Source organism: Rhinoderma darwinii, chromosome 4 (assembly GCF_050947455.1).
Source record: "Rhinoderma darwinii isolate aRhiDar2 chromosome 4, aRhiDar2.hap1, whole genome shotgun sequence".
NCBI lineage: Eukaryota > Metazoa > Chordata > Amphibia > Anura > Rhinodermatidae > Rhinoderma > Rhinoderma darwinii.
In genome coordinates, this window is record NC_134690.1 from 30269073 (window position 1) to 30294076 (window position 25004).

Here is a 25004-nt window from a genome sequence, read left to right on the forward strand (position 1 = left end):
ATTGATAGATGTGAATGCCGCTCAAAGTGAAATTTCCACTTGCCATTGTTGCCTAGTAAACAGCCCGGTCTTGGACTCATGTGTTCTACTGGGAAACAGCACACTATCAGGGGCGTAACTAGGAAAGACTGGGCCCCATAGCAAACTTTTGACTGGGGCCCCCCCTCCTCTGGGTGTCACACAACCCCCCCCCCCTTGTAGATAGTGCCTTTTTTACAGCCCCCCCTGTACATAACGCCATACAGTCCCCCCTGTAGATAACGCCATACAGCGCCCCCCCTGTAGATAACGCCATACAGCCCCCCCTGTAGCCTGTATGGCGTTATCTACAGGGGGACTGTATGGCATTATCTACAGAGGGGGACTGTGTGGCGTTATCTACAGAGGGGGACTGTGTGGCGTTATCTACAGAGGGGGACTGTGTGGCGTTATCTACAGAGGGGGACTGTGTGGCGTTATCTACAGAGCGGGACTGTGTGGCGTTATCTACAGAGGGGGACTGTGTGGCGTTATCTACAGAGGGGGACTGTGTGGCGTTATCTACAGAGGGGGACTGTGTGGCGTTATCTATAGAGGGGGACTGTGTGGCGTTATCTACAGGGGGGACTGTGTGGTGTTATCTACAGGGGGGGACTGTGTGGCGTTATCTACAGAGGGGGACTGTGTGGCGTTATCTACAGGGGGGACTGTGTGGCGTTATCTACAGGGGGACTGTATGGCGCTAACGCCATACAGCCCCCACTGTAGAGAACGCCATACAGCCCCCCCTGTAGAGAACGCCATACAGCCCCCCCTGTAGAGAACGCCATACAGCCCCCCCTGTAGGGACCGCCATACAGCCCCCCCTGTAGGGAACGCCATACAGCACCCCCCTGTAGGGAACGCCATACAGCGCCCCCCCTGCAGGGAATGCCATACAGCGCCCCCCCTGTAGGGACCGCCATACAGCCCCCCTGTAGGGAACGCCATACAGCACCCCCCCCCCTGTAGGGAACGCCATACAGCGCCCCCCTGCAGGGAATGCCATACAGCGCCCCCCCTGCAGGGAACGCCATACAGCGCCCCCCCCTGCAGGGAACGCCATACAGCGCCCCCCCTGCAGGGAACGCCATACAGCGCCCCCCCTGCAGGGAACGCCATACAGCGCCCCCCCCCTTGCAGGGAAAGCCATACAGCGCCCCCCCCTGCAGGGAACGCCATACAGCGCCCCACAGGATAGGGGATACATGTGTGATCGCTGGCAGCGATAGGGAGAACGGGGGACTGAAAGTCCCCCAAGTTCTCCATGACTAACCTCTGACTTCCGGCGTCTGTGTCGGCAGCTCAATAAAAATGAAAGGAGCGCCGGTCACGCATGCGCACAAGCGCGACCGGTGCTCCATTCATTTCTACGGAGCTGCTGACACAGACCCCGGAAGTCCGAGGTTTGTGATGGAGAATGTCAGGGAACTTTCAGTCCCCCGTTCTCCCTATCGCTGCCAGCGATCACACATGTATCCCCTGTCCTGTGGATAGGGGATACATGTCTTTTGTTTAATGGCAGAGTGGGGAGATACCTCCCTGCTCTGCCATAGTGTTCAGTGGCGTCCCGCTGTAGCAGCCATAGCGGCTGCTAGCGGAGCCTGCGGCCATGGTGGGGGCCCGTGCCGGCGGGGGACACGGGCCCCCTCATGCCGCGGGCCCCGTATAAGTCGTTACGGCTGCTACGGCGGTAGTTACGCCACTGCACACTATGCTGTACCAGAATATGGAATCTGACTAAATAATACCAGCATACTGTGACTATATTACACCACAATATAATGACTGTATAATACTACCATACAGTGACTGAATAACACCAACATACACTGACTGAATAACACTAACATACACTGACTGAATAATACCTCCATACACTGACTGATACCACCATACACTGACTGAATAATACCTCCATACTATGACTGAATAATACCACCATACAGTGACTGAATAATACCACCATACACTGACTGAATAATACCACCATACCGTGACTGAATAATACCACCATACCGTGACTGAATAATACCACCATACCGTGACTGAATAATACCACCATACACTGACTGAATAATACCACCATACAGTGACTGTATAAAATCACCATACAGTGACTGTATAATATCACCATACAGTGACCGTATAATATCACCATACTATAACTGAATAATACCACCATACACTAACTGAATAATACCTCCACACAGTAACTGTATAATATCACCATACTGTAACTGAATAATACCACCATACAGTGACTGAATAATACCACCATACAGTGACTGACGAATACCACCATAATGTGACAGAATAATACCTCCATACAGTAACTGTATAATATCACCATACTGTAACTGAATAATACCACCATACAGTGACTGTATAATATCACCATACAGTGACTGAATAATATCCCCATACAGTGACTGAATAATACCAGCATACTGTGACTTGAAAACACCACAATATAATGAATGAATAATATGACCATTCACTGACTGAATAATACCACCATACAGTGACTGAATAATACCTCCATACACTGACGGAATAACACCACCATACACTGACTGAATAATACCAGCATACTGTGTCTAGATAACACCACAATATAATGACTGAATAATACCACCATACCGTAACTGAATAATACCACCATACTGTGACTGAATAATATCCCCATACAGTGACTGAATAATACCACCATACAGTGACTGAATAATACCACCATACCGTGACTGAATAATACCACCATACAGTGACTGAATAATACTACCATACAGTGACTGAATGATACTATCATACAGTGACTGAATAATACCACCATACACTGACTGAATAATACCACCATACCGTGACTGAATAATACCACCATACAGTGACTGATACCACCATACACTGACTGCATAATACCACCATACCATGACAGAATAATACCTCCATACAGTAACTGAATAATACCACCATACACTGACTGAATAATACCAGCATACTGTGTCTAGCTAACACCACAATATAATGACTGAATAATACCACCATACCATAACTGAATAATACCACCATATAGTAACTGAATAATACCACCATACTGTGACTGAATAATATCACCATACAGTGACTGAATAATACCACCATACAGTGACTGAATAATACCACCATACCGTGACTGAATAATACCACCATACAGTGACTGAATAATACTACCATACAGTGACTGAATGATACTATCATACAGTGACTGAATAATACCACCAAACACTGACTGAATAATACCACCATACCGTGACATAATAATACCACCATACAATGACTGATACCACCATACACTGACTGAATAATACCACCATACAGTGACTGTATAATATCACCATACAGTGACTTTATAATCTCACCATACAGTGACTGTATAATATCACCATACTATAACTGAATAATACCACCATACACTAACTGAATAATACCTCCATACAGTAAATGTATAATATCACCATACTGTAACTGAATAATACCACCATACAGTGACTGAATAATACCACCATACAGTGACAGAATAATACCTCCATACAGTAACTGTATAATATCACCATACTGTAACTGAATAATACCACCATACAGTGACTGTATAATATCACCATACAGTGACTGAATAATACCAGCATACTGTGACTTGAAAACACCACAATATAATGAATGAATAATATGACCATTCACTGACTGAATAATACCACCATACAGTGACTGAATAATACCTCCATACACTGACTGAATAACACCACCATACACTGACTGAATAATACCACCATACCGTGACTGAATAATACCACCATACAGTGACTGAATAATACCACCATACACTGACTGAATAATACCACTATACACTGACTGAATAATACCACTATACACTGACTGAATAATACCCCCATACACTGACTGAATAATACCCCCATACAGTGACAGAATAATACACACATACAGTGACTGAATAATACCACCATACTGTGACTGAATAATACCACCATACAGTGACTGATACCACCATACACTGACTGCATAATATCTCCATACTTTGACTGAATAGTACCACCATACAGTGACTGAACAGTACCACCATACCGTGACTGAATAATACCACCATACAGTGACTGAATAATACCACCATACAGTGACTGAATAATACCACCATACCGTGACTGAATAATACCACCATACAGTGACTGAATAATACCACCATACACTGACTGAATAATACCACTATACACTGACTGAATAATACCACCATACAATGACTAGATAACACTATTGGAACAAAAAAGTTGTGCGCAACATTGCGAACATTTCAAAATGTCTAATAGGGAAACATTGAAGTTGATCCTAATGCCAAAATTCTAGCCTTATAGCCAAGGCTACTTCCCCACACAAGCAAACTATAACTAAGCCACACATTTTATTTAAGATATATTCACACGTTGCGTTCGTATTTTGCTGCAATTTTTACAACATTAAATGCAGCAAAAACTGCAATATAGCTGCAACAAGTGAATATATTCTTAGGGTAGGAATTAAAACACTGCTGATTTTCTGCAACTAATTTCATTGCGGAAAATTTGCAGCATAATACCGTAGCAGCAAAGTGGATGAGATTTGAACAAATCTCATCCCTATATAGAAACCGTTCATAAATTGACCTGCTGTGCAGTTATTTTGATCTGCAGCATGTTCTTTTATACTTTGGAATTGCTGCTCTTGTATTGTGAGATTTACCCGTTGAATTCAATGGGAGGTAAAACCCGCATCAAAGAACCATGTGTTGCAACTTTTGCGGCAGAAACGCTGCAATTCCGCCGCAAAAATCTCAACTGAGAAAAAAGCTTATACTTTCTCCCTGCCGTAGTCACTGCAACGCGTTATTCTGTTCTGAGCGCAGCCCGACCTCCTGGGATGACTATTCATCCCATGTGACTGGTGTAGCCAATCAAAGGCTGCAGTGGTCACATGGACTACAGCGTCATCCCAGGAGGCCAGGCTGCGTTCAGAAGAGAGGGACGTGTCGCCATGACTATGGCTGGGAGTATTAGCTTTTTTATTTTTATTTCTGCAGTCTTTCCTCCGCGAACATGCCGCTCGAAAAACTGAACCAAAATTTGGTGCGGTTTTTAAGGTGGGTTTCCAGGACGGATATTCTGTGTAATTTTACACAGTATATCCGCCCTGTGTGTTCCTACCCTTATAATCAAGTTACTCTCTAAAGAATCCTTTCTCCCCAATACATAACATTTGCAGCCATGTTCCCCTCCCCCACATATGATTTATAATAAGCTCTTACACCACAAAATAAACTATACAGATGTCCCCCTCCCCACAAAATACATTTATAATACATTTATAAAGAATCCACCCAAACTCCTATAGCATTTAGAGCAATGTCCCCTCCCCCACAAAATCAATGTCCCCTCCCCCGAAAATAACGTTCTATAAAGAATCCCCACACATAAAACACTTATAACCACGTCTCCCCTCCCCCACAAAAGCAATCTATACAGAAGCCCCCATCCTATTGCAGATATAATTTATAGCTCCCTCTTCCCTCCTCCCTCACAGATAAATTAACATGGATTACACTAAAGCTGCTGCTCTTACCAGAGTCCGGAGGTCTGTTCAGGAGTCTTCACTGTGGCAGCAGCAGAGGAGGGAGGAGCTGCGGGAGGCGCTGAGTCTGTGTGGCTGTGCAGGACAGACTCTGCTGATTGGTGGTGCAGACAGAAGCCCCTGCTCCTCCACCAATCAGCTCTCACTTCTCACTGCAGAGGAGAGGAAAGAACAATTCTCCTCTCTGTCGACCGGCCCATATGTGAACCACCCCCCCCCCCCATTTTTACTTGTCAGTCTGGTGGGGAGCAAGGGAAGGGGTTTTAAAAATAAAAAAAATGATATATGTCTATGGTTCTCATTTGGCGCCGCCCTAGGCACTGGACCCTGGATTTTTTTTTTTGCCTTCCCACATTCATCAGCCATAAGTTTTATACTTTTATGTCGAATTAGCTATATGAGCTTTTTTTTTTTTTTTTCTTTTATTGCGAGACTAATAGTAGGTTTTATTTGTTTTCAAACTGTTTTTATTGAGCATGTCACAGAATCATGTAATATTTCAAATATTATGCATTTCACAATCTCGGTTTTACAATAAGGCATAAAGTACATTCATACAACTGTTTATGTCAATCTGATTTATCCATGAGGAATGTACTATGAAATCTATTTTTTAATACATAAACATAACCAGATAAATTAACCATAACTTTAACCATTCATGTGGTATGCCATGTAGCCTCTCAAGAATCTCGTGAAACATGTAACAATCACAATCCACATACCCTTGGAGTATACAATGTCTCGCCTGAAATGACTCTCTTTAGTATCCTCTCTAAAAGGATCTGGTTTTATCCAGATAGGTCATCCATGGTGACCAGATATGTAGAAAACCCAGCCTCGTTTGTCTTTCCCAATGTAAAAGTTCCTCAAACCTACGTATCTCTTGTACCTTCCTAATCCAATCTTCTATAGTGGGTGGCCTGGTGGATTTCCACAGTATCGGAATCAGCAACTTAGCAGCAGTAAGTAAGTTAGTCGCCAGATCTTGTTTCTTGGGCGTAAAGGAATCAGACGATAACCATAGAAGTACCGCTTGTGGGGATACAGGAATTGTTGTTAAATAAATCGAATTAATTTCAGAGATAACCGCTCTCCAAAATCCCTGTATCAAGGTACAGTCCCACCATATATGCAGTAAAGAACCCTTATTCAGTGAGCAACTCCAACATGTCTCTGGTATATCTGGATTAATCATGTGCAGCCATACTGGGGTTTTGTACCACCGGGAGATAAATTTGTAAGAGTTTTCTCTAATTCTAATGCACTGTGAAAACCCCTGGGAGCGCTTCAAGATAATTCGTTGTTCCTCTACCGTAAAGGTAGTACGGAGGTCCTGTTCCCACTTAGCGATTAATTCCAGCTTATCTTCTTTTTCTCCCAACAATAGCCTATCATATGATCTAGCTAAAGCACCTTTTTGGGTTGTAGGTTGCTGTAATGCTTTTTCAAGTGGGGACAGATGTAAAGAATTGACAAAACGAGCTGTGTACTTATCACATACTGTCTGAAAATCTTGCCTCTTAATAAAATCAGAAAGAAGTAGACCTGTAAGTCTAAGCAAAAGAGCTGACCAATCCCGAGACTCCGATTCAAAAAATTGAGATATTGTAATATTATCCATGTGTTTCCAAAATGAGCTTACTGGGATTCTCTTCTTATCAACTAGGTAAGGAAGAAGGCTCATAGGTAGTAGCAGAGTGTTTTCCGATAAAAGAGGATCCCTCCCATTAACCTCCTGCCACACCCTTATAGTACCCTTCACTAGGGTGCTAGTGCAAATAGAGTTCGGTGAGAAGTGCCTCAGGCCCCAGAGCGAAAGTCTGTCTGGTAACTCAAGTAATTCTCGTTCTAGTTCCACATACAGTGGACTGTGTTGTATTCATCAGAGAGTGCCATCTATTTAAATGATTAGCTCTGTAGTAAGTGAATACGTCTGGTACCCCCAAGCCCCCAAATCGCGGTGTCTGTATTAGTAACTTGTATTTAAGGCGTGGCCGAGCATTATTCCATAGAAAAGAGGAGAACATCTTCCGAACCCTACAAAAAACTTTCTAGGTAACCATATCGGTAGTGCTTGTATCAAATATAAAAGCTTAGGTACAATATATGTTTTTAATAGATTCTTGCGTCCCATCCATGACAGAAAAGGGACTTTGAGTTATTTTAATTGCTTTTGTATAGTGTCGAGCATTGGTATGTAGTTACACTGATATAGTTGTGTTGGATCTTTCGTGATCTGAATGCCCAGGTATGTCAGAGTGCTGTCAGGCCATTTAAATAGGGAGTTAGTTTTAATTAAATCGATGACCGGATTCGGGTTAGAAATATTTAATATTTCAGACTTCCCAAAATTTACTTTAAAATTGGAAACCTCCCCAAAATCTGTGAACAGGTTCGTAAGGTGGGGAATCGAAGTCTCAGGGTTGGAAGTCATTATTAACAAATCGTCAGCGAATGCTGCTGTGGTATGGGTGTATGTTCCGACTTTAACCCCTTAAGGACGCAGCCTAGTTTGGGCCTTAAGGCTCAGAGCCCATTTTTCAAATCTGACATATTTCACTTTATGTGGTAATAACGTCGGAATGCTTAAACCTATCCAAGCGATTCTGAGATTGTTTTCTCGTGACACTTTGGGCTTCATGTTCGTGGTAAAATTTGGTCGATATATTCAGTCTTTATTTGTGAAAAATTGCAAAATTTAGAGAAAATTTACAAAAAATAGCATTTTTCAGAATTTAAATGCATCTGCTTGAAAAACAGACGGTTATACCACCCAAAATAGTTACTAGTTCACATTTCCCATATGTCTACTTTTGATTGGCATCGTTTTTTGAACATTCTTTTATTTTTCTTGGACGTTACAAGGCTTAGAACATAAACAGCAATTTCTCATATTCTTAAGAAAATTTCAAAAGCCTTTTTTTGAAGGTGCCAGTTCAGTTCTGAAGTGGATTTGAGGGGACTATGTGTTAGAAACCCCCATAAAACACCCCATTTTAAAAACTAGACCCCTCAAAGTATTCAAAACAGCATATAGAAAGTTTTTTTAACCCTTCAGGCATTTCACAGGAATTAAAGCAAAGTGGAAATTAAATTTGCAAATTTCATTTTTTCTGCTGAATTTCAATTTTATTCAATTTTTTTTTAGTAACAGAGAAGGTTTTACCAGAGAAACACTACTAAATATGACGTTGGGTTGCGAGCTTTGCGTATTTTGGCCAAAATAACAACTAATACCCCATGTTTCATGGATATTTCTTACTACGTATACTACACTTTTTTTCAGGACGCAGCCGGGTCTTATATGCTGGGAGGGCATGATGTGCTGGCGTTTGGTTTGGAATGCAGAGCAGCCCGCTTTAGCTAACACTAGCGGCGTTACAAATAGGCTGTTATTCGGCAAGATACGCCATGCCTGACGACCAGCACATTATCCCTCCACGTATTACACATAGTACTGACACCCCATGTACTATTCACAGCACTGACCCCTATTTATCACATTTATTTATTTATTTATTTTTTTTACATTATTACACACTTTCATACATACATATTTATTTTTTACCATCCATTCACACCCTAGCACTACACTGACACTCATTTATCGCACACCTTTGAGCACTTAGTCCGCCACTCCCCTCAAGACTAGTGGGAGGGGCTATCACTACTTAATGCACACTCCTTCTGCAGCATTCTTTGACCCGTCTGCGTCCTGATGGGAACGGGTTTTCACCCACCCACCTACCTAGTGAGTATGGCCTTTTTTGTGGTTTTGATGATCTTTATGTCCCATTTTTTCTGTTTGTGTTTTTAAATTAGGAACGAAAAGTTCTGGTTAGGGACTCGCAAGGCACTGGGGACCCTTGACGTTGGGTTGCGAGCTTTGCGTATTTTGGCCAAAATAACAACTAATACCCCATGTTTCATGGATATTTCTTACTACGTATACTACACTTTTTTTCAGGACGCAGCCGGGTCTTATATGCTGGGAGGGCATGATGTGCTGGCGTTTGGTTTGGAATGCAGAGCAGCCCGCTTTAGCTAACACTAGCGGCGTTACAAATAGGCTGTTATTCGGCAAGATACGCCATGCCTGACGACCAGCACATTATCCCTCCACGTATTACACATAGTACTGACACCCCATGTACTATTCACAGCACTGACCCCTATTTATCACATTTATTTATTTATTTATTTTTTTTACATTATTACACACTTTCATACATACATATTTATTTTTTACCATCCATTCACACCCTAGCACTACACTGACACTCATTTATCGCACACCTTTGAGCACTTAGTCCGCCACTCCCCTCAAGACTAGTGGGAGGGGCTATCACTACTTAATGCACACTCCTTCTGCAGCATTCTTTGACCCGTCTGCGTCCTGATGGGAACGGGTTTTCACCCACCCACCTACCTAGTGAGTATGGCCTTTTTTGTGGTTTTGATGATCTTTATGTCCCATTTTTTCTGTTTGTGTAAATATGTATTGTCCAGATTCTGCAGTTTTTAGAAATGTCCCACATGTGGCCCTACTTCGCTCGTGGACTAAAACACAAGCCCTAGAAGCAAAGAAGCACCTAGTGCATTTTGAGGCCTCTTTTTTATTAGAATATATTTTAGGCAGCATGCCAGGTTTGAAGAGGCGTTGAGGTATCAAAACAATGGAAACCCACCAGAAGTGACCCCATTTTGGAAATTACACCCCTCAAGGAATTCATTTATGGTTTTTGTTATCATTTTGACCGCACAGTTTTTTCACAGCACCTATTTGAATTGGGCTGTGAAATGAAAAAAATGATATTTTTTCCAATAAGATGTCATTTTTGATCAAAATTTCTTATTTTCACAAGGAACAACATACCCCATTTTGTTGCCCAATTTGTCCTTAGTGCGGCAATACCCCATTTGTGGTGATAAACTGCCCTTTGGGCCCATGGGAGGGCTCAGAAGGAAAGGACCACCATTTGGCCTACTGGAGCTTTTCTGGTGCTAAGTCATGTGTGCAGAAGCCCCTGAGGTACCAGTACAGTTGAAACCCCCGAGAAGTGACCCCATTTTAAAAACTACACCCCTTAAGACATTCATCTAGAGGTGTAGTGAGCATTTTGACCCCACAGGTACTGTGTAAAAGATAATGCGCAGCAGATGGTGCAGTGTGAGATTTGCAATTTTATATATGTATATGCCATTTCAGTGTCCAATATAGTGTGCCCAGCATGCGCCACCGGAGATATACACCCCTTAAATTGTAATGTTGGTTCTCCTGGGTACGACAATACCCTACATGTGGCTGTTATCAGCTGCCTGGGCATACGGCAGGGCTCAGAAGGGAAAGATGAGGGGGGTAAGCTGTGCGGAGTGCATCAGGGTAAATTGAAAATCAAGGGATGTATGATACATTTTAAAACAATCTTTTATACAGAGCCCTGGTTTTTCGGGACACGTGTCACATTGGTATATTGTGTTCTTCCTTATCCCCCTCTTATAGCAGACTCTGCACCTCTTTTGACTCTTTCCCTTTCCACCGGTTTGGGGACCTTCTCCTGGAAAGTGTTGCCCTGGTACGATGCGCCCCCCCTTCCTGGTCCCTAAAGATTAGATCTTGAAATTCCAGGAAAGTTCCCCTCTGGCCTGCACATCGACGTAGCACATACGCATTGTACAAAGCCATCTGTATGATGTGCCCGGCCAGCTTCTTATACCTCACCGCATGGCGCTGTAGGGCTTCAGGACTTGATTTGACAAGTCCATCCCTCCCATGTACCTATTGTAGTCCAGGATGCAGTCTGGTTTGGGGGTGGCCTTTCCTTCATATATCCTAAACCTGTAGGTATACCCTGATGCACTCTCGCAGCTTATACATCTTCACGCCATACCTTGCCCTCTTACCTGGCAGGTACTGGCGGAATTGAACCCTCCCTTTAAAATGTACCAGGGACTCATCAATAGAAAAACACTTCTCGGGGGTGTATGCTTGGGAAAACCGGGCACTGGAACGGTCTAATAGGGGTCTCCGTTTATACAAACGGTCAAAACTGGGGTCATCTCGGAGTGGGCACGGCTCATTATCAGTATAATGTAAGAAGCGAAGTATTGCCTCATTTATTTATTTTTTTAGGTTCCAGTTCATTTCTGAAGTTGCTTTGAGGGGCCCATATATTAGAAACCCCTATCAAACACCCCATTTTAGAAACTAGACCCCTCAAAGTATTCACAACAGCATTTAGAAAGTTTATGAACCCTTTAGGTGTTTCACAGAAATTTAGAGCAAAGTAGAGGTGACATTTACTCTTTTTATACCATTTTTTTTATAACACAAAAGGATTTATCAGAGAAACGCAACTCAATACTTATTGCCCAGATTCTGCAGTTTAGAGAAATATCCCACATGTGGCCCTCGGGCGGTAATGGACTGAAGCACCGGCCTCCGAAGCAAAGGAGCACCTAGCGGATTTTGAGCCCTCTTTTTTATTAGGCACCATGTCCGGTTTGAAGAGGTCTTGTGGTGCCAAAACATTGGAAACCCCCCAAAAGTGACCCCAATTTGGAAACTAGACCCCTTGAGGAATCCATTGTAGTTTTCATGGGGTGCATGCGGCTTTTTGATCAGTTTTTATTCCATTTTTAGGTGGCGTGGTGACTAATAAACAGCAATTGTACTATTGTTTTTGTATACTTTTTTTTTTACAGCGTTCACCGTGCGCTATAAATGATATATTAACTTTATTCTGCGGGGCGATACGATCACGGCGATACCAGATGTTTATAGTTTTTTTTTATGTCTTATGGCGTTTGCACAATAAAGTACGTTTTGTAAACAATCATTCACTTTTTGTGTTACCTTATTCTAAGAGCCATAACGTTTTTATTTTTCAATCAATAAAGCCGTGCGAGGACTTATTTTTTGCGTAACGAACTGTATTTTCCATCAGTACCATTTTTAGGTACATGCGACTTTTTGATCTCTTTTTATTCCATTTTTTGGGAGGTGAAGTGACCAAACAATTGTGATTGTGGTACGGTTTATTAATATTTTTTTTTACGGCGTTCACCGTGCGGGATAAATAACAAAATAATTTTGTAGTTCAGGCCGTTACGGACGCGGCGATACCAATTATGTATAGTTTATTTGTTTGTTTATATATTTTTATTAATAATAAAGGCCTGATAAGGGAAAAAGTGGGACTTTTACTTTTATTACTTTTAAAACTTTTATTTTCTTATTTTTACACATCTTTTTTTAACTTTTTTTTTACTTTATTACTTTGTCCCACTAGGGGACATGAGGGCAGGAGGCCCTGATCGCTATTCTAATACACTGCACTACATGCGTAGTGCAGTGTATTAGAACTGTCAGCTACTCACTGACAGCAAGCATAGTGGGTCCTGACGTTGTCAGGACCCACTAGGCTTCCGTCTATGGCATAGCCGGACGCCATTGTTTGGTGTCCGGTTGCCATAGTCACCATCGCCGGCCGCTATCGCGTAGCAGGCCGGCGATGGCAGCTTAACCCCTAAAAAGCCGCGATCTCTATAGAACGCGGCTTTTAAGGGGTTAATCAGCGGGGACACAGCGATCGGTCCCCGCTGTAGGAGCTGTGACAGCTGCTGAACAAGACAGCAGCGTCACAGCTCCTGTATGTGTCGGGAGGACGGCCGAAACGGCCGTTACTCCCGAGACGTACTATTACGGCATGGAGCGCGAACGATACAGCTGCCATGACGTAATAGTACGTCAAGGAGCGGGAAGGGGTTAAGGCCTTGCACTTGTGGGTCCTGCCTTATTTTTTGAATCAGAGTTTCCATGACCATAATGAACAAGGACGGCGATAGTGGACAGCCCTGACGTGTGCCATTATTAATATTAAAAGGCTTGGAAAGAGTCCCATTTACCCTAATTCTAGCACTAGGGTCTTTATATAGGGAAAATATCGCTTGAATAAACAGTTGAGGGATCCCAAATTTTTGTAGAGTCGCTTCTAAATATTCCCAATCGACCCTATCAAAGGCCTTTTCGGCGTCTGTACCCATGAGAACAAGGGGAACTTTGTGTAGCTTGGCGTATTCAATCAGTCTTAATACTCTACATGTGTTGTCTTTACCTTGTCTTTCTCGAACAAAACCAGTTTGTTCTTGTCCTATAATTTTAGGTAGTAATGCACCCAGTCTGGCTGCTAAAGCCTTGGCCCACCACTTTATGTCCGCATTCAAGAGGGAAATGGGTCTATAGCTGCCACAACATGTGGGATCTTTCCCCTCTTTAGGTAGGATTGTGATGTGAGCCTCCAGAGCTTGTTTTGGAAAGTGTTCACCCCCGAGTAAGGAATTACATAGTTTGGTGAAGTGGGGTAATAATGTAGTCTTAAACTTTTTATAGTATCCCACTGTGAACCCGTCTGGACCCAGACTTTTCCCCGAAGGGATGGACATCAAAATCTTTTCCAATTCCATTTCCGTAAATGGATCTGTCAGAATATCTAGGTCTTCCCCCTCTATTGTGGGAAGGTCAATAGTGTCTAGAAAACTAGTAATCAGGGAAGCCCTGTCAGGGTCTGTTGTTGGTGTCCCAGACGTGTTCCGTAAATTATATAGATTGTGATAAAAGGCCTGAAAAGCCTCTGCTATTTGAGCAGTGTCTGTAGCCACTCCCCCTGTCCCCTGTTTAATCTCTGGTATAAAAGTTCTTGCTTGTTATTTACGGATTAATGCCGTCATCATCTTATTCCCCCTGTCCCCATGGGCATATTGCTTATATTTTGATATTTGAAGAAGATGTGCAGATTTAACATTAAGTACGTCTTTTACCTTTTCTCTGAGACTAGTTAATTCTTCCAGAGAGGAAATAGCTACTGTTTTCTTGTGAACTCTTTCCAAAAGAGCAATCTGGGAGAAAAGGTCATTTAATACTGCATTTGTCTTTTTCTTGACATGTGTTCCCAGTGAAATTAATTCCCCTCTCATCACTGACTTGTGTGCTTCCCATATAATTGGATCCGAGACCGAATCTGATGCGTTGTGTTTAAAGTATTGAGATAGATGGTTTTCTACTATCTGAGTATTACTCGCATCTGCAATGAGAGTGTCATTTAATTTCCAACACCAATTCCCCTTAGGGATGCCCGTCAAACTGAGAGTCACTGAAATTGGCGCATGATCTGATAATAAAATGTGCCCTATGTCCGCCGATTGGACCAATGATGTGTATTTCTGTGACAGGAAAATGTAGTCCAGTCTGTGATATGTGTTGTGGATAGGTGAAAAATATGAGTAATCCTTATCTAGAGGGTGTAATAATCTCCAGATATCCGTTAAGTGTAGGGAATGCAGAACCTTGTTCAGTTGTGCCAGCTTTTTGTATGAGGTGTGTTGTGACCCTGTGGTGTCTAATATCGGGTTGAGCGGTATATTCAAATCTCCTCCTACTACCAAGATCCCCTCAGAAAATTCTCTCAGTGCATTCAAGATACGAATGAGCCATGAAGACTGCCCAGCAATGGGGGCATACAAGTTAGCAAAGGTATATACAGTGTTACCAATTTTCCCTTTTATAAACAAATACCTGCCCTCTAAATCTTCCTTTTTCATTAGGAATGAAAACGGAATACTATTATGTATAGCTATGCTAACTCCCCGAGCAGCCGACTCATATGGGCAATGGAACCATAAATTAAAATCTCTTGAGGGAACGTTAGGAATTTTTGACCTTTTAAAGTGCGTCTCCTGTATTAGGACTACTTGTGCCGCCTGTTTTTTCCACATTCTAATAACTTGACTGCGCTTCTGTGGGACATTCAGACCCCTCACGTTGTGAGACACAATCTTAATTTCTGCCATATTTGACATTTGACCATTCCCTTCTCTGTGCATACCACGTGACATAGCAAAAAGAACAGAAAAATAATATAACATTCTTTAACCATACTCCGTATCGGAGTAAACTTCTAACACGAGGTAAGAGTGAAACACTGTCAGCTACAACAACCTGTAGCTTCACCCTGTTATAAGGAGGGGTCTCCCTATAAGTACAGACTTGGGGGGGTCATATTAGAACTAATGAGATTGACCTCAAGACACCCAACCCAAGCCCTACCTAAGCAGCTTTTTCTAAAATCTGGTATAAAACCAACAAGACACTTCAAGTGCTTATTTTAAGGCTTAATGTACATTAAAGTGGGGACCTGTCCACTAGTTGTGATTAGTTGTTAACTGTGCCAAAATGGCGTTGTCACCATTTAAATCTGAAATATATATATCAGGAACCCTTAACCTGGAGGCATACGTTAGTGCAAAGAATTATGCAAATACATAAACATAATTACATCCCAGCAACATCAGATAGGGTCTCGTCCTTGGGCAGTATGGATATTTTTCTTCCCTGGCGATGATCGAAATCCAGATACCCTTGTCCAGGGGTCTGCTTCCGACAGGGACGGTATCTTCGGCGGATATGCCAACGGGAGCCACGAGGGAATATCCATAGGCTGGAATCCAAGCAAGTCCCAGGCCGCATGTAGATCTTCAGGTTTCCGTATCACGATATGCTTATCTTGTTTGTGTATCGCCACTCCAAAAGGGTATAACCAACGAAACGGGATGTTGTTAGATCGTAGCTTATCCAGCAGCGGTTTTAATATGAGGCGTTTGGTGAGTGTTGAGGCAGCCAAATCTTGAAAAAGGACAGGGTTTCCCCCATAACTGACTCCGTCTGAAGACCTTGCTTGTTTTAATAGTGCAGCAGTGTCCACATAGCTAAGCAGGTCACATATTACATCTCAAGGTGGATCCTGAGCGCGTGGCTTGGCCCTCAGTGCCCTGTGAATACGCTCAATTTGAATAGGCTCTGCTCTCTCTCCTCCCAAAATGGATGCAAAAATCTCCCGTGCTACTGTTGGCAGCGCCTCATGTGAGATGGATTCTGGGAGGCCACGTATCCTGATATTTTTGCGGCGACTGCGATTCTCCTGATCTTCCGCATGCAATAAAGCCATATTTATGTGATCATGTTGGACATATAAAGTCTCCTGTACTGCTGCTCCAAACCGGGCCACCTCCGCTTGTGCGGATTATAGTGTGTCCACCCTGTCTCCAATATGTCGCAGGTCTGCTTTTATTTCGGCCAGATCTTGTGCTATGGGGCCCAATGCTTTAAAGAGAACACGCTTTATGAATCCCCTAGACACAGGGACATATGTGGACTCACCCCCAGCCGACACTCTCATCTTATGGAGCGAGATCAGCCCGTGAACTTGCTCCAAACCCCCTTCCCCGACGTGTATACATATGTATGGTGGATGTTGAGAAGGGGTCAAAGCCACTTTTATGAAACTTCTTTTTTAAAAACATTTTTAAGTATCTGATGCAAAATAACTCTCCTTCAGAAGAAAGAACTGCCCCCCTAGTGTCATCTATAATAATAATAATAATAATAATCTTTATTTATATAGCGCCAACATATTACGCAGCACTTTACAATTTAGAGGGAACATGAAAAACAATATCAGACATTACATAGTGACAAAGTTATTTTACAATTCAAACCTGAGGAGTGAGGACCCTGCTCGCAAGAGCTTACAATCTATGAGGAAATAAGGGAGCTACAAAGTGTAACAGTGTTTGTTCTGTACAATAGTACGGCCATTTTTATACACATGCGGTGGTAACATAAAGCTGCATGAGCCGGTCACCAGCCAGTATCCGTGTATGACGGACATGAAGAGGAGGAGTGTGAGGGAATCTTATTCTGATGACTAATCTATAAGGGGGCCATGGAAAGGAGTCAGATTAGGGAATGTTATAGGCCTGTCTAAATAGATGTGTTTTCCGGGCACGTTTAAAACTGTGGATATTGGGAATTAATCTGATTGTCTGGGGTAGCGCATTCCAGAGGACGGGTGCAGCACGAGAGAAATCTTGGAGACGGGAGTGGGAGGTTCAGATTATGGAGGATTTGAATCTAAGGTTGTTAGCAGAATGTAGAGCCCGAGTAGGGTGGTGGACAGAGATGAGGGAGGAGATGTAAGGAGGTGCAGCACTGTGGAGAGCTTTGTGGGTGAGAGTAATAAGTTAGAATTTTATTCGGAAGGGGATGGGCAACCAGTGTAGTGATTGGCACAGGGTAGAGGCATTGGTGTAGGGGTTGGTCATAAATATGAGCCGGCTGCAGCATTGAAGATAGATTGGAGAGGGGAGAGTTTGGTGAGGGGAAGACCGACTAGTAATGAGTTACAATAGTCAAGACGCGAGTGAATCAGAGCAACAATGAGAGTTTTGGCGGTTTCCTCCGTAAGAAAAGGGCGGATTCTGGAGATGTTTTTGAGGTGAAAATTACAGGAGCGTGAAAGTGATTGAATGTGAGGAGTAAAGGAAAGATCTTAGTCAAAAATTACCCAGAGACAGTGGGCATGCTGCTTAGGAGTTATGATAGTGCCACACACTGAGATGGAGACATCAGGTTTACAGAGGTTAGTAGATGGTGGGAACACAAGGAGCTCAGTTTTAGAAAGATTCAGTTTCAGATAGAGAGAGGACATGATGTTAGAGACAGCGGACAGACAATCACTGGTGTTTTGCATTAGAGCAGGGGTGATGTCATGGGAAGAGGCATATAATTGGGTGTCATCAGCGTAGAGATGGTACTGGAAGCCAAATCTGCCGATGGTTTGTCCAGTAGGGGCTGTGTAGAGAGAAAAGAGAAGCGGACCTAGGACTGATCCCTGAGGAACCCTGATAGCACGGGGAAGAGGAGAAGAAGTAGAACCAGCAAATGACACACTGAACGAGCGGACTGGGAGATAGGAAGGAAACCAAGAGAGAGACGCGTCTTTAAGGCCAATAGAGTGGAGCATGTTAAGTAGGAGTTTGTGGTCTACAGTGTCAAAGGCGGCAGAGAGATCCAGAAGAATGAGGAGAGAGTATTTACCCTCCGATTTAGCCGCCAAGAGATCATTTGAGACTTTAGTCAGGGCAGTCTCTGTGGAGTGTAGAGTGCGGAAACCAGATTGTAAGGGGTCAAGAATGGAGTTAGCAGAGAGATAGCGGATAATGCGAGAGTAGACCAAGCGTTCAAGGAGTTTGGAGATGAAGGGCAGATTAGAGACTGGTCGGTAGTTGGCAGCGCTGGATGGGTCAAGAGTTGGTTTTTTCAGTAATGGGTTTATAATGGCATGTTTAAAAGAGGAGGGAAAGATACCAGAGGAAAGAGAGAGGTTAAATATTTTAGTCAGGTGACTAGTGACAGCTGGGGAGAGAGACTGGACGAGGTGTGAGGGGATAGGATCACTAAGATCGGTAGTAGGACGAGAAGAAGAGAGGAGCCTAGAGACTTCTTCTTCTGTTATTGGGTCAAATGCTGAGAGTAAAGAAGAGGGAGTGCGGGAGGGAAGGGGATCGATGTTACTAGGGGACTGGGAGATAATATCATAGCGGATGTTGTCAATTTTAACTTTAAAATAATTGGCCAGGTCTTCAGCACTGAGATCTGTGATTGGCGTCTGTACTTTAGGACTAAGGAGGGAGTGAAAAGTATCAAAGAGGCGTTTTGTATTATTAGATAGTTGGGAGATGAGAGAGGTGAAATAGACTTGTTTGGCTCGGTGAGGGCAGAGTTGTAAGTTCTCAGCATAAATTTGTAATGGAGGAAGTCTGCAGCCAACTGCGATTTTCTCCACAGTCGTTCGGCACATCTCAAGCACCACTGAAGAAAGCGAGATTGAGGTGTGTGCCAGGTTTGTCGTCGTCTTTGTCTGGTGGTTCGGAGTATAGGGGGGGCTGCTTCATCCAATGCATTCTTGAGAGTGTTATTGTAAAGTTTGGCAGCCAGGTTGGGACAGGAGAGGGAAGTGATAGGGGACAATGAGGACTGTAGACTGTCTATGAGTTGCTGAGTGTTAATGGCATGTAGTTTTCTGTATGTCTGATACGTAGGGATGACCTGAGAAGGCAGAGAATATTTGATAGTAAAGGAGAGAAGGTTGTGGTCAGAAAGCGGAAGAGGAGAGTTAATAAAGTCAAACTGAGCAGAGACGGAAGAAGACCAGGTCAAGTGAATGCCCGTCTTCATGTGTAGGAGAGTTAGTAAGTTGTGACAAACCTAGGGAAGAGGTTAAAGATAGAAATTGGGAGGCAGATGGAGAGATTGGGTTATCAATGGGGATGTTGAAGTCACCCATGATGAGAGTGGGTGTTTCAGAGGATAGAAATTGTGGAAGCCAGGCAGCAAAATGATCCAGGAATTGGCGGGGTGAGCCCGGGAGGGGGGGGGGGGGTGGTAGACAACTGCCCCTCGGAGGGAAAAAGGGTGAAAGAGTCTGAGGGTGTGGACTTCAAGAGAGGGAGATGTGAGTGAGGGGACCGGGGGAATGACCTGGAAAGTGCAGTGTGGGGAAAGAAGTATACCTACTCCTCCACCCTGCCTGTTCTCAGGTCTGGGGTATACCTACTCCTCCACCCTGCCTGTTCTTGGGTCTGGGGTATACCTACTCCTCCAACCAGCCTGTTCTCAGGTCTGGGGTATACCTACTCCTCCACCCTGCCTGTTCTCAGGTCTGAGGTATACCTAATCCTCCACCCTGTCTGTTCTCAGGTCTAGTGTATACCTACTCCTCCACCCTGCCTGTTCTCAGGTCTGGGGTATACCTACTCCTCCACCCTGCCTGTTCTCAGGTCTGGGGTATACCTACACCTCCACCCTGCCTGTTCTCAGGTCTGGGGGCATGAGAGAACTGGAGACCACCATAAGATAGAGCAGCAGGGGAAGCAGTTTCAGACAGGTGTAGCCATGTTTCTGTAAGAGCCAGGAGGTTGAGAGAGTTAGAAAGGAATAAGTCATGAATAAAGGTGAGCTTGTTGCACACGGACCGAGAGTTCCAGAGAGCACAGTTAAAAGAGACAGGAGACGACGTACAAGGAATGGTAAGAAGATTTGCAGGGTTTCTATGTGTGGCAGGTAAGTGGTTGAGCTTGGCAGAAGAAAAGGGAGGACCAGGGTTGGGAGAGATGTCCCCTGCAGCTAGTAGCAGGAGAATGGAGAGAGACAGCAGATGGTTCTGTGATTTATGAGAGTGTTTTTTATGTTGAGCAGTGGGATGAGATGGGTTAAGTTAACTGAGGAAAGTGAATAGTGCATGGGAGCTGGACATGGGCGAGGCAAGGAGAGGGACTGATGTGGACTGTTTTTTGCAAAGGCCTAAATGGGCAATAGGATTGTAAAGCAAGAGCAGCTATAATGATGAGCGCAGTAGTGAACATGTTTGTTTGTATTTTGTTTGTAAACAGGTAAAATATTTAATCTAATAATTAGAATGTTTGCTAGTTTGTTTGATTTGGTATTGCAGCATACCTGTCACTGACCCTGTGCAACTGCCATGTATAACTGCCAGGACACTTTGACAATATGACACTTAGACAGAGATGACTTCTGCCGTCGTGCCCCCCTGCATATAGTTAGCTATACTGTAAATTAATGTCCGACCCCTTACAAAACCGTTAAAGATGACTTGGGTTATCAGCCAAACCAGAGACACAAATCTGTAGACATCACTGTTTCACCAACCTATAGGTGGCAGTATAGAGACTTCCTGAAGGACAGCTAGTTTGCATACTTTTTTTTTTCCATGGAGTATTGTCCTAAAAACTCCCTACCAGCTGGATCTCCACACGAAGAAAGTATCTTGCGAGAGTCCTTAGGTTTCTAAAGTAATTTGTAAAATCTACATTGACTTTGTGTTTCTCATTACAGTGACGGGAAAGCCATTCTGCATAGTGTCCTTCTTCAGTCACCGCTGGGTGTTTGGTTGGAGCATCTGCCAGGGGTACGGATGGATTGGTTTCTTCTTCGGTTGTGGAAGCCTCATAACCCTGACAGTTGTCAGTTTTGAGAGATACCTAAAGATCTGCCATTTGAGATATGGTAAGTGAACAATTACATGAGACCTGGATGTAGCAGAGCTGTGTTTGCCATTTGTCATATCTCGCTGTGTTATAGTTATCTTAAAGGGATTGTTCAGGAATATGACCATATAAACCTCTGTCGGCAATGTGTTGCTAATGAATAAAGAATAAAATTACCATTACCTATTTAAGTAGAGTTGTGTGATATTGAACCTTCTTATTTTCCTTCCATCCTCCCAATTCAAGAAAGACATGTGACAACCGAGGTTGGATGTGAAATGGCCACAACAGCCGTATTGATTTACAACATTTAGAAAATGCAATTTAATCCGAAACATTCGGATAAACACAAGGAATTCAACCAAAGAATTCCTTCTATAATTCACATGACCCAACATGGGTCAGTATGCAAATAAAACCACATCAATATTAATAATAACACAAAGTACACCAGGGAAAGTCCTTGAAGTTATTTTTTCGGTTTACCTTGAGTTAGCCATCTGCAACTACCACCACTTATTTACCTCCGGCCGTAAACCAGCTCGGAGGCACCGATCACCTCTGCAGATGGCTCCAACCAAAAGACCACTTCAAAGGGAAAACACCCTATGAAGTTTTCCCAATATTATACCTTTCTAGGGGACGCATAGCCCCGATGCGACCCCCCCCCCCCACCAGTTCGTACTGACCAAACTCAACTCAAGGACTCCCCCCACCAGCTGCCATGACACCGAGACCTCCCCTGAAATGAAAACACAAATTACACTCATACCATACACACCTTGTCTAGCACCAGCTAAGTCTGTGCCAAGTCAAAACAATACACCCACAACAAAAAAGACCCTATAGGTCAAACACAACATTGAGGATGGGAGCTTCCATTTACTAGCTGCTCTTCGCGCTGCTTCCGGCTCAGTGCCGAAAACAGCGGGAAGAACAGCATACACATCACCCTACTCCTCCTCCCCTAGCTCCCCCTGCACTGCCCCTCACTTGACCCCACATTATTAACCCCTTCCCTACTATAACGGTCATGGAGGCTTCCCCTTAGGATTTTTTGGGCTGCAGTCCAGCCTCTTCTGTAGATCCATATAGAAATTTTACCCAGGATTCACAATAAAATACCGCCACAGTGTTCGTCTAGCAGCCATGTCACATGACCGTTCAGCTTTGCTACATCAATATGTTGCTTTGTGGCATAATAATGGCTTAGGCTAAGCTGAGAATGGAGTCTTTATCTTCTGTATATCACATTTTTGCAGGTACCTGGCTTAAAAGAAGTCACGCCTTTATGAGCCTATTCTTCATTTGGATCTATGCATCATTTTGGGCAACTCTTCCACTGGTTGGCGTGGGTAACTATGCCCCAGAACCATTTGGGACGTCATGTACTCTAGACTGGTGGCTGGCACAGGCGTCGCTGAGGGGAAAGGTCTTTGTAGTTAGCATTCTCTTCTTCTGCCTTCTTCTCCCCACCGCCGTCATTGTCTTTTCATATGCAATGATCATTGCCAAAGTCAAGTCGTCCGCCCAGGAGGTGGCGCACTTCGATGCCAGGAATCAGAAGAACCACACGCTGGAAATTAAGCTGACCAAGGTGATCTATTGGGGTCTTATACATGTAGTTAGGTCCAGTCAATATGGTATAATATGATATCAATTTTTGGGGATTTAGAAAATAGTATTAGAACCGACCACAGTGTATGTAGAATACAGATTTCCATTAAAATTCCTTTAACTTAGTATCAATGGGACCTGATAGATGTCAGAATATGAAATATTTAGAATTATTGGAAAGTCCTAGAAAAATATTTAAAACTCATCTATATGAAGAAGGGTAAAAAAAAAAAAAGGCAGTACAAAACATGATAATTCTGGTTCAGGACTAGTCACCGGTTTGCCATTTTTAGACAGCATTAGTTAAACAGTTTTTAACTTTTTGGTTTTTTAGGCAAGTGACATGATTTGTGCGTTTTTGTTTTTTACGTGATCAATACTGGTTTATTTTCTTAGAATTTTTATACACATAATTTTTGCTTTTTTAATACTAATAGCAAAATAATATAATTTTGTACTTTTTAGCAAATTTTTTCTGATAATATAGTGTTACCCTAAGACCTCATGCACACCTCCGTTGGCCGTCGTACGGCCGTTAATAACGGATCGATGAAACACGGATGGCTTCCGTGTGCAGTCCATTGTTTCACGAACCAAATCAATGAAAGGGCCGAAACGGTTCCGTCAAAAACTGACAGGAGTAGGACCTGTCCTATTTTTGACGGAACGGCCACACGGTTCCGTTAAAACAAAGGAATTGTGCATGGCCCCATTGAAGTGAATGTGTCAGGGACTAATCAGTTGAAAAAACGGATAGCACCCTGATGAAAAAAAACGGAAGTGGGCATGAGGCCTAAAATAGATGTATTATTTGTGATCGTCATTGTCTACCATAAACTTTTATATATTACACATCTGTTTTAGGTTAATTGGGTCAGGGCTGGCATTACAACAATGATTGGTGGGGAATCGTTTCTTTTAAGGGGGCACTTTATGTGTAATTTTTTACTAATTTAGTAATTCATACATTTATAAATTTTTTGTTTCGCTTTTGTTTTGTTTTTTATTACTCAAAGGTCAGGAACTTATTATTTAGGACCTTATTATTTCATTCCATTCTTTTTACACTATACGTCAGCCGGTTAATTACTTTTTAATCAAAGAAATTTGCTAATTGATTATCTCTTCTCAATCATCTGCTTATGTTCTTGTGAAATTCCATGTTTTATTTTACTTCTGTGCTGGAAACGAGTTCTGAACTACCAGACTTTTTGGATGTTGCATTAAAGGAATTTCTCTGTAGCCTTAATATAATGTAACACAATAAAATCAAATATAACATAGTACAATATACTATGCTATAGTATCACATGGCATATTGTAATGTAATATCATAAGGCATAATGTAATCTAATTTAGTCAAATCAGTCCCTTTAGTATTGAAGGACGTCCTTAGTACTACAGAGATGGACACCAACAAATAGAGCACCCTGTGCAAGAACAGTATATGATGTAGGCTCCTTGATTTCCAACTCCTTGAGTTCCAACTGCTAATATGATGGGGGTGGGATGCTAGTCACAAATTAACTCATTTATAGCAGTGACCCCCCCCCCCTGTTTGATTGCAGGTCCCCTGTGCTATTGCGAAGGGTTTCACTCATGGTACGTCCACTTCTAAGCTTATCTGACCAAAACTAGTTGTGAAGTGACAAAAAATTTTCCTGACTGGAATCAACATGTGATGTCACAACAGCTTTCCCGACTGAAACTTACTTCTGATGTCACAACTGCCTAACTTAAGGCCCTTTTACACTGGCCGACAATCAGCCGGTGCAGCGAGTTCCGATCAGCGAGCTATGGATGGGGACGAG

General features: G+C 43.0%; 1 protein-coding gene across 1 annotated transcript in view; it reads left to right on the plus strand.

The window, feature by feature from the left end:
* Positions 1-25004, plus strand: part of OPN5 (opsin 5) — a 107096-nt gene that overhangs the window by 66379 nt on the left and 15713 nt on the right. The window contains exons 4-5 of the mRNA XM_075863840.1: positions 21425-21595; positions 22839-23173. Of these exons, the coding sequence (XP_075719955.1) occupies positions 21425-21595; positions 22839-23173 (506 nt within the window). The remainder of the gene's footprint in view (positions 1-21424; positions 21596-22838; positions 23174-25004) is intronic.